The sequence below is a fragment of the Grammomys surdaster genome, unplaced genomic scaffold (assembly GCF_004785775.1).
Source record: "Grammomys surdaster isolate TR1022 unplaced genomic scaffold, NIH_TR_1.0 135, whole genome shotgun sequence".
Lineage (NCBI taxonomy): Eukaryota > Metazoa > Chordata > Mammalia > Rodentia > Muridae > Grammomys > Grammomys surdaster.
Genome location: NW_021604593.1, coordinates 25,281 through 37,249, shown reverse-complemented (window position 1 = coordinate 37,249; position 11,969 = coordinate 25,281). Strand labels below are relative to the sequence as shown.

The 11,969-nt window shown below is 38.9% G+C and overlaps 1 protein-coding gene across 1 annotated transcript; it reads left to right on the top strand.

Moving 5' to 3' along the window:
* Positions 1-618: 618 nt before the first annotated feature.
* Pcdhb1 (protocadherin beta 1) lies at positions 619-3,075 on the top strand. The gene has a single exon (XM_028762684.1). The coding sequence runs from the start codon at positions 619-621 to the stop codon at positions 3,073-3,075; it is 2,457 nt and encodes an 818-aa protein (XP_028618517.1).
* Positions 3,076-11,969: the final 8,894 nt, after the last annotated feature.

Here is an 11,969-nt window from a genome sequence, read left to right as displayed (position 1 = left end):
CACAATGGTTTTGTGCAAGCCAAGATGTGTGTCTCTACAGGACCCCATGTGCCTGAAGAATACCTGTGAGCTCACTTTTCTTCTGTTACCTATTTCAATCCTTCCATCTGCCCTTCCCACCTCATTCATCCCATGTGTTTCATTTGGGCTTTGAAGGAAAATACAGGATCCATTCTCCTTTTTTCTTGAACACTAGGTTAGCGGTGGAAATTTAGCTTTAATTCGTGTTGTTTGTTCATTGCCGCAGTAGCCCACAAACAGACTGACCTCAGCATGAGCGCATATCCTCACTGGTTTCTCAATTCCCAAGGACTTTTTTCTTGAAAGGGAATTAACAGGGAGCCTACGGTTGCTGTAGCAACAAACTTCCAACCTCTGCTCAACTCTACGGAATGAGCACATACCTATTAATACGTTCAATAGCTTGGGGAATTAAGTTACTCAACGCAGATTTTCTTTCAAGTGCAAAAACAGCTTACCTGGCTGGAGGAACCAGCCTCTGGCGGCACTGCGGTTGTAATAGGAGAGGCTGGTGTTTGTGCAACCTGTTGGAAAAAGTGAAAACCAGTGTGCCCCTAGAGCTGGCGGCAGCAGAGGGGAGTGCACTTTTGAGGAATCATGGGAGCTGCGCGCAGGAAGCCTTTGCAGAACAGACAGGTGGGCTCTCTTCTCCTTCTCTGGTGTGTGTCTGTGGGAGGTGCGGCCACTATCCGCTATTCGGTGGCGGAGGAGATGGAGAGCGGTTCCTTTGTGGCTAATGTGGCTAAGGACCTAGGGCTAGAGGTGGGGAAGCTGGCAGAGCGTGGGGCGCGGCTCGTTGCCGAGGGCAACAGGTTGCATTTCCGGCTCCACCGCAAGACTGGAGATTTGTTCGTAAAAGAGAAACTAGATCGCGAGGCACTTTGTGGCAAATCTGACCCATGCGTGCTGCACTTTGAAATCGTTCTGGCCGAGCCGCTGCAGTCCTTCCGGGTGGAAGTCAGAGTATTTGATATTAATGACAATGCACCAGTTTTTCTAAATAAAGAGCCTCTTTTAAAGATTCCAGAGAGTACCCCCTTGGGCTCACGCTTTCCACTGCAGAGTGCCCAGGATCTGGACGTGGGACTCAATGGTCTCCAAAACTACAGCCTGAGTGCAAACTCCTATTTCCACCTGCACACACGCTTCCGAAGCCATGGTCCCAAATATGCAGAACTTGTGCTGGATAATCCCCTGGATAGAGAGGCGCAACCTGAAGTCAACTTGACCATTACAGCGGTGGATGGTGGGTCCCCTCCCAAGTCTGGCACCGCCAACATTCGAGTGGTTGTCCTGGATGTCAATGACCACGTGCCCCAGTTCTCTCGCTTGGTGTACCGTGCTCAGGTGCCTGAGAACAGCGACAATGGCTCTTTGGTGGTGGTGGTGACTGCCACTGACCTCGATGAGGGCACCAACAAGCAGATAACTTACTCTTTAGCTGAAAATCCAGAAGCAGTTCTACGGACATTTCTTGTTGACCCACAAACTGGAGAAGTTCGACTCCGTGGGCCCCTAGATTTTGAAACGATAGAGACATATGACATTGACATTCAAGCTACAGATGGAGGGGGTCTTTCTGCCCACAGCAAAGTCTTAGTGGAAGTGGTGGATGTAAACGACAACCCGCCAGAAGTGACAATCTCTTCGGTGTCGAGCCCTCTTCCTGAGGACTCTCCACTCCAGACTGTAGTGGCTCTCTTCACTATCCGAGACCGGGATGTGCGAGTTGGAGGGAAAATCACGTGTTTCCTCAAAGAAGATTTGCCCTTTGTAGTCAAACACACATTCCGGAATTCTTACTCGCTGGTTACTGACAGAAGCTTGGATAGGGAGGAAGTCTCCAACTATAATATCACCCTTGTTGCCATGGATACTGGACCACCCAATCTGTCCACAGAGACTGTGATTGAAGTGGTAATATCTGATATAAATGACAATGCTCCAGTCTTTCAGGAGGATTCCTACCTTTTGACTGTTCGTGAAAACAACAGTCCTGCTGTTTTTATTGGCAAAGTCCACGCCGAGGATCTAGATTTGGGTGAAAATGCCCAAATAACATATTCCCTGCTGCCTCCAAAGAGTGGCGATCTGTCAGTTTTTGCTTATATCTCCATAAACTCAGATAATGGAAAGCTCTATGCACTAAGAACCATGGATTATGAGGCCATTCAGGACTTTCAGTTTGTAGTAAAGGCAACTGATGGTGGTTTTCTGACATTGAGTAGCCAAGTTACTGTCAGAGTAGTTGTCCTGGATGACAATGACAATCGTCCAATGATCTTGTACCCACTGCAAAATGGCACTTTTCCCTGCAATGACCTAGTGCCAAGGTCTGCAGAGGCAGGATACCTAGTGACCAAAGTAGTGGCTGTTGATGGTGACTCTGGGCAGAATTCTTGGCTTTCATACCATCTTCTTAAAGCCACAGATCTTGGGTTATTCTCTGTTCAAAGACAAAATGGGGAAATACGTACACTGAGGCAGATATCTGAGAGAGACCCTATGATGCAGAAACTGGTTATTCTTGTTCAGGATCATGGCCAACCAGCTCTCTCCACTACTGCCTCACTTAACATCCTGCTGGTAGAGGGCTTTTCAGAGCCTTACTTGCAATTCCAAGATCCATCTAAGCATTCTAGAAAGGTAAATCCAACCACAAAATACTTGGTCATTTCTCTGGCTGTGCTTTCTTTTCTTTTTCTCTTGTCTGTCACTGTGATCTTTATTATACATCTCTACCAGAAGATTAAACACAGAGACAAATTCACAGTTCAAGAGCACTTCTACGATGACTGTAATTTTCCTAACAACTTGGTGCAAGGAAGAGGCAATGGGTCTTTATCCCAGCCTTGTCCATATGATATGTGCTCAGCCACTGGAACTGGGAATAGTGAGTTCCGTTTTCTTAAGCGATTTATGCCCAATTTTCCATTCCCCCATGCCACTGGCGAAGTGAAAACAGAGGATGAGTCCAGTTTGCCCCCAGGTTCTAATAGAAATCGGTCTCGGGGTTCAGAGGGCCATGTCCGGATAGGAGATGAGTATATGTAATTCTGGCTAGCATCTCTCATGAGCAAAGAAACAGGATGTTAGAGTCCATCTTCAAAGAGTCATCCTCATGGAAGCAGTAGACTACAATTCAGATGGAAATAGGAGTACGTAGTTTGATGACAATAGGACACTCAGACTGAGGCTTGGCTTAGTGTAAAACAGAGTACCTGAATCCTTAGGTTACATATGCATCTGGAATTCTTTTAAAGAAATGTTACTGTGTGTAAATTCTGCTTTCCTCTCTCTGTATGCTAAGCAAGAAATGAACAAGCTACCTTTTTTTTCATGTTTCCCAAGGCATTTCTCCGGCCCTGGCCAGAGAAGTACTTAGTATCATAGGGAGAGAGCGAGCTGTTTACTTTACCTCTAAATAATTCCCCAGTAGAAAGTTATTCCTGCATAGGAAAGAGAACTGACTCTCAGCTTTCTGATTAAAAATTGAGTTTGCCTGAGCGTGGTGGTGAATTCCCCTTATCCCAGCATTCAGGAGGTAGAGTCAGGTGGATCTCTTTGAGGTCCAGGCAAGCCAGAAATAGTGAGACCCTGTCTCCAAAAAAAAAAAAAAAATGGCAGGCAGAGATATAGTTTATTATTCAGAAATTTTATATTTTGTACTTTACAAATAGGAATCATCTCTGAATCAACTTGCATGCCATCATTTATAATCATGAAAATGCTCAGTAAAAGTGATGATTCTTATTCATGGTGGCAGCTGGAGATTAAAATAAGAAAATGATTTAATTTATTTTTAAATGTAAGAGCTGATATATATATATATATATATATATATATATATATATATATATATATATCTAGAGTTCAGCAAAGAAATATTTTCCAGAATTGTTAGATATAGCTTCTTAAGATTTATTTGGGGTCTTACATAGGTCTCAACTCTCTCTCATACATAGATGTCCTTGCCTAATCAAACAGCAGTTAGTGAATATAGTGAATTAAGGGTGTGACGGGATACAAATAGAGTATTTTTGCTATAGTTAATTAGCTATAGAATACTTAATTTAAATCATTTTGTGCTAAACGCTGCAGACATTTTACCCTTTTAAACAATTTTGTAATTTGTAGAACAACTATAAAATAAGGCACCAAATAAAGATGTCCATTAATGTCAGTTAAATTGCCTTAAGAGATGCACTTTCAGGTAGTACTTGATTTGGTGGTGAGCCCCTTCTCTCTGAGTGTCCCAAGCTATCACTTTAGCATTGTAAGTATTAGAAAAGGTCCATTTCAAGTAAATCATGCATAAAATGAATCTGGGTGGGAAAACAAATTAGGTTACTTTAAAAATAATTCTTAACTCTCATAAGCTTTTCTAGGTGCTCTTATTCTAAAGTTAAAAAAAATAAACTGACTCTGAAACATCATTGTAGTTTGTGGAAGCCAATAAAATTACTAACTATACCTTTGAAGTCAGTTTGCTTTAATGAGGCTGTAACAATTTGCCCTTTATTTTTAACAAATGTGTCTCAATTTAGACTCACTGAAGGCCTCTTGAATTTTTTTTTTATACAAGAGGCACAACGTTTGTTTTTGTTTGTTTGTTTTTGAGACAGAATTTCTTTGTATAGCCTTGTCTATCCTGGAACTTGCTCTATAGATCAGGTTGGCCTCTAAATCAGAGATCCACATGTCTCAGTCTTAGTGCTGGAATTAAAGGTGTGTGCCACCATACCTGGCTGAGACACAATATTTATTTCTGGAACTTTAAGAGTAGAGGAGTAGTTCTCAAAGATACTTCTTAATATACCATATCCTGTTTACTGATAGATTCTTTTCTGACTGATACCCTGTGATGCCATCTTGATACTGTTTGGTATCCAGGAATAGTTTAAACTTTAACGGTACTTTTTGAATGCTCTGAGTTGAGCTGTTATGACTCATGAGGACCTTCAATATATTATCTACTCTTTTGAGAATAGATGAAATAAATATAAATAATGTATTCCTTTATTACTACTAAATATTTTCCATGAGTTGATTTATTATTTGAGGTACATATCTTTCTTGCACAAATAAGAAGATTCTTCAGTATATTTCACAATGTTCACATTTGCCTACATACATGAACAGAGACAATGGAGAGGAGACCTAGATTTGTCAACTTTGTTCTGCATTAAATGAAATAAAACCTACCACTTTATATCATGATTATTTCACAAGGGAAAGGATATTTTGACATAAAATGGTGAGTCAAGGTCATGAAAGAAACTACTTTTCAAGTTAAAATATGGTTTAATGGAGAATTTGTAAAAGATTTTCTTTTGATATTGCTTTATACTCCATCATATTAAAAGAGCTGTTAGTTTGAACAATAGGAAGTCTGCGATTGTCTGTGGGACCGAGTGACATGTCCACCTCAGACTAGCTCCCTTTTTAAAGACTAATGCCCATTCATTGTACAAAGTAATAGGACTGTTTTTTTCTCAGCATGCATATAATATATTGGATCATCGTCACCACTCTCTGTTACCCTTATTCCTCCTCCCTTCCCCCTTTTTTTCCACATTCCTCTTTATTTTCATACCTTTCCCCACCAATTCCCACATATATGAGAAAACACATGATAACTCATCTTTGTGAGTCTAGTTTTTCTATTTAATATGATGATATCCAGTTCCATCTACTATCCTACAAATGATATAATTTTGTTCTTCTTGATGGCTCAATAAAGTCTCATTGTAGATTTATGCCAAATTTTCTTTATCTGTTCATCCTGTGATAGGTTCTTAGAGTAATGCTATAACTTGGTTATTGTAAATAGTGCAACAGTAAATGGGCTTGTAGAAGCTAATTTCCTTATTTTTGCCTTAGGCCAGTGAAAATGTTGTTACTAACTGCTGGTTTGTGACCTGCTGGATTGAATGATTACTTACTCTATTTTTTAGTTTGGCTTCAAGTTCTCATGAAAATGCCAGCTGTACCTGGTAAATTAAAAACTAAGAACATTTTCTTATTATCTCACGCTGAAAACTACCTATATTTAAACGGAATTTGTACATCAGTTGAGATTAAGTCTAAGGGTCCGTCAGAAAGTAAGATAAAGGATGTAAATAATTAAGACAATTCCAACATATCAATTTCAGAAACACTCACATCCATTTGTAGATGTAACTCAAAAACTTTAAAGAGTGTCATGTGCAAAAAGGCCATGGCACATACCTTAGAAATTAAAACTATCTAGCTGATTTAGGCAAACTGCTTCTGTTACCTCTTTAATTTGGCATTTATAAATCTACATTTATAATGGAAGCTTTAAGTCACAGAGGAAAATCTAACACAGGATCCCAATCTGCATTTAGCTGTTATGTGTTCTTTGTCCCTAATATGTGTGGTGGTACCTTAGCCTTTGCCAATGTCTCATGGCTTTGGCATTTGAAGGGTTCCAATTAGGAAGAAACCTCTGCATTTGAGATTGTTCTTATTTCTCATGATTAGACTGAGGCTATGCATCAGTTGAGAAGAAAACCACAGAAGCGCTGCTGCTCACTCTCCTGGGCATCGGGGTATGAGCAAGCACAGGAGGTAGATGTCACAACACTACTGTAAGGATACAAAATGTAAAACTTACTACGTTTGTCACTAAGCAGTGTGCACAGTTCAGTGGTGTCAAGTGATGTTGATCCTTATTGTGTTAGCCAAGTGTCTCCATTTAAAGCAGTTTTTCATTTGTAACTAATACTTAGAGAAGGATACTCTGAAATTATACATGTCATGCTTCAGCTTCAATTAACTTTAGTATCCTATGCAGTATATTTACAGAGACAATATCGTGGTATTCCAAATTACTTTCTATTTCTGCAATTCTTTTAGTTCTTGATAAGAAATACTTGTTACTTCTATATATTTATTTTGTCATGGATACTTACTTTAATAAATTATAACTCAGTGACATCATTATCTATTTTTTTTTTTTGTTTAACAAACTGGCTTCGGTTAGTATTTAACAATGGAATTACCCACACAGAACACATTTTGTCTTAAGTTAGTATTTTACTCCTATATATCAGATTCTTTTAACCAAGCATTAATTTCTTTTATCTTGCAAAAGTTTATTTGTGAGGAGTATTTTAACTATAAAAGAAATACATTGACATTATTTAAAGTTTTAATTATGCATATAAAATAGATATTAAGCATAAAACAAAATTTATTATGTATATGCATCTATATATTTATAAGCTATATAATAGAGGCATAATTTAAAATAGATTTATATGCTGAAACAAAATATACATATATAAAAGGAATTGGTTTATATAGTTTTGTGTACTGCTTTTAAAATTAAATGAATAATAAATAAATGACTTTCTCATGTCTGTGGTTTTTTTGTTTTTGTCTTTTTTCTGTAAGGATGAAATTGATCTCCTTTCTAGACATAGAACCAACTATATATAACTCTCCATATAAATATCTTCTGTAAAATTTAATATCTTCAAATAATGTGACACATTTGCATATTCTTCAATCAAAAGTTTAACTTCATTTCCAAGTTTGTGTATTGCTTTCTGAAAACACTGTTATTAGTTATGTTGAAACATTGAAATATGTTAAGACGTGACAAAATGGGGCTGGAGAGATGGCTCAGTGGTTAAGAGCACTGACTGCTCTTCCAAAGTTCAACTCCTAGCAACCACATAGTGGTTCCTCACAACCATCTGTAAAGAGATCTGATGCCCCTCTTCTGGTGTGTCTGGAAACAGCTATATATATAAATAAAATAAATCTTTTTAAAGAAAATAAAATCAAAAAAATCACAAAAAGAAGTGACAAAACAAAACATTCTTCTATCAAGATAATAAAATAAATATATGCTTAGAAAACAGAAATGTGATCTTCCTTCCGGTACACAACCCAGCCCGGAGCAGAGCTGGCATTCCAGCCTTCTCCCACACTCAGAGACAGTTTGACTTCCAGGAGGTCTGTCACACGCAGGCTCACAGGTGAGACACCCCTGCCCCAATACCTGGCCTAACTGGAGCCCCCACCCCTATCTGCCCTGTCCTGCCAAAGACATATCTTCCTTCCAGCCAACTGCAGCCAGAAGCAGATCAGGTCAGCCCACCCACCCCATGCCCTCACACCCCCATGCATACACACCCCTATGCCCACACCCAGAGACAGGTTGAATCCTATGAGGTCCATCATAACCATGCTCACAGAGACAGCCTGACTCAGGGGGGTCCATCATAACCAGGCTCACAGGAGGGACAGCATCCAGTGAGAGACAGTGAGGCCAGTAAACACCTGACATAAACAGAGGGCAAGAAGTAAGTGCAAGAATATAAGCAACACCACTTGGCACCATCAGAACCGAGTTCGCCAACCACAGAAAACCCTGGGTACCCTAACACACCTGAAAAGCAATATTCCCACCTAAAATCGCATCTCATGAAGATGATAGAGAACCTCAAGAAAGATGTAAATAACTCCTTTAAAAATATAGGAAAACACAATCAAACAGGTGAAGGAATTGAACAAAAGCATCCAGGATCTAAAAATGGAAATAGAAACAATAAAGAAATCACAAAGGGAGATAACCCTGGAGATACAAAACCTAGGAAAGACATCAGGAGTCATAGATGCAAGATCACCAACAGAATACAAGAGATAGAAGAAAGAATCTCAGGCATAGAAGAGACCATAGAAGATAGTGACACAACAGCCAAAGAAAATACAAAGTGCAAATACTCCTAACCCAAAACATCCAGGAAATTCAGGACACAATGAGAAACCCAAACCAATGAATAATGGGTATAGAACTAAATAAAAATTCCCAGTGCAAAGGGCCAGGAAACATCTTCAACCAAATTATAGAAGAAAACTTCCCTAACCCAAAGAAAGAGATGATCATAAACATACAAGAAGCCTACAGAACACCAAATAGATGGGACCATAGAAGAAATTACTCCATCATATAATAATCAAAACACTAAATAACCAGAACAAAGAAAGAATATTAAAAACAGTTAGAGAAAAAGTCCAAGTAACATATAAAAGCAGAACTATTAGAATTACACAAGACTTCTTAATAGAGACTCTAAAAGCCAGAAGATCTCCGACAGATGTCATGCAGACCCAAAGAGAACAGAAATTCCAGTCTAGGTACTATAACCAGCAAAATTCTCAATCACCATAGATGGAGAAACCAAATTTAAACAGTATCTTTCCATTAATCCAGCACTACAGAGGATATAAGAAGGAAAACTCCAACACAAAGAGGGGAACTACACTAAAATATCCAAGAAATTAATCTTCTCAAAACAAACCCAAAAGAAGAGAACCACACAAGCATAATACCACAACTAACAACAAAAATAACAGGAACCAACAACCATTGGTCTTTAATATTTCTCAACATCAATGGACTCAATTTCCCAATTAAAAGACATAGGCTAACAGACTGGATCCGCAAACAGGGCCCAGCATTTTGTTGTATACATGAAATACACAGCACTGACAAAGACAGACACTACCTCAGACTAAAAGGCTGGAAAAAAAGCTTCCAAGCAAATGCTCCCAAGAAACAAGCTGTAGTAGCTATTCTAATATCTAATACAATAGCAGTCTGCATGTAGATGAATGCAAAGGTATCTATTTTTATCTCTTTATATAAAGCTCAATTCCGAGTGGATCAAGGACATCCACAAAAATCAGGTGTGTTGAATCTAATAGAAGAGAAAGTGGTGAAGAACATTGAACATATAAGCACAGGGAAATTTTCCTGAACAGAACACCAATGGCTCAGACTATAAGATCAACAATTGATAAATGGGGCCGCATGAAACTGAAAAGCAAAGGATATATATATATATAAAATAATTTTCTGAAGTAGAGTCAGAAAGCTGAAGAAGTGTTAGAGGTTTCTGCACAATAAAGGAAATAATTACTAAAGGAAGGAAATAGCTGAAGTGGAAATTTCTGGTTTCTTTGGAGACTCAGCTGTGTCATGTGATGCTTTACTGGGAACTGTCTTATGAGAGGATGTTTTTGCTGAAACAGACATGTGGGAGGATGTTTTGCTGAGAGCAGACTCATGGCGTTTTTCTGGAAGTAGCCTTGAAAAGGTCATGTGATGTTTTATTAAGGTGGGCACTTGAGAAACGTGATGTTTGGAAAAGTTATAATTATAACCCAACAGACACTGGATGATGCTGTGTGGTACTGATATGCCTTACCGTTCGTGGTCATCCTTGGGCTTCACTAATGCTGATCTTTGTTGGATGGTATTGGTTTGCCTTACCATGCTTTGAGGGTCATCATTTGTTGTGACTTCATAGAAACACACCAAAGAATTTATGGTGGTGTTCTGTCAGCTTTTTGGCATTTCTGTTTACTTAGGCAGATTGACAGATTCAGTTTCTTCTGGATCAAATTGCCATTGCTGATTCATGAATGGTGTTTCCAAGAGTTCGAGCTACTTCTGCTGATTCATGTAAACTGAACTGCTGATATCCTGGCAACACAGATTGGATTCTCTTCAAAGAACTATTTCTTAACAGGTCCACATCCTCCTTTGCCCTATTAACCTTTCCTTTCCACTACCTCTGGTGGGTGGTGGGATAGGAGGAAGGTTAAAGCAATTTAAAAATCCTTATTAAATATAGGGTTTTGCAAAATATAAGCATACAAGTAGCCCCAGACTGATAAAAAATTCTTCACCAACTACATGTCAAACATGGGTTTAATATCAAGAGTGTTTAAAAGACAAAAATTAAATATCTCTAACTCAGATCATCTAGTTAATAAATAAACTAATAACTGAAATTAAAAACTCCCATAAGAAACACAAATGCCCAGTAAATGCGAAAAGTATTAAATATCCTTAGCTATAAGAGAAAATACAAATTAAAGCTACCTTGATCAAACAACCCAATCTATAAGTGAATAATTAAATGAGCAGACAGTTCTCCAGAGTGAAGTACACTGGGGGCAAGTGAGATAGCTCAGTGGGGGCAAAGGTGCTTGCCATCCATGCTGGACAATTGGGGTTTCATCTCCAGAAACCACTGTAAAGGTGAAAGCAGAGAACCATGTCCACAATGTCTTCTCCTGATCTTCACAATACACTATGGAATATGCCACTTCCCACAACAATAATAAATAAAAAGATGAAGTATAAATGTCCAATAAACTTATGAAAAAAATGTTCAACAACCATAAATATCTTAGTTGGAGTTACTATTGCTGTGATGAAACACCATGCCCAAAGCAACCTGGGGAGGAAAGGGTTTATTTGACTTACACTTTCATGTTACTATTTATCATCCAAGAAAGTCAGGACAGGAATGCAAACAGTACAGGAAACTTGAGGCAGGAACCAATGCAGAGCCCATGATGGCACTGTCCACATTGGGCTACACCCTCCTCCATCACTGATGTTCTCTTTAAAAACCTCTAAGTCACAATGCATTCTGTTAATACCTGACCCACCCTGCTGGTATTACACCCAAACTTAGTATATGTCTCTATCACTATACTTCTCTTCATATTTCTTTAGTGTTTGATGCCAGTCTCTCCCAGTCTATTCTTTTAAATTTATTTACCTTACATCCCAATATCAGCCCGCCTCCCAGTACCCCATCACTCAGAACACCCCTCTACTTCCCCTTCCTCTTCTCTGAGAAGGGAGATCTCCCTTTGGTCCGTCCCCTCCCCCTTCCCCCCTCCAACTCCCATCAAATCATTGCAGGACTAGGCACATCCTCTCCCACTGAGGTCAGACAATTAAAAAAAATAAAAATAAAAAACAAAGCTAGAGAACACTAGAAAAGGCGATGTAGCGATCCATCCTGGCAACTTGGCAGAAATCACAAAGTAAAATTCAGTCCTAAAGTCGGTAAATTGCACAATCTTTACAAGCTCCTTTTCCCAGTTCC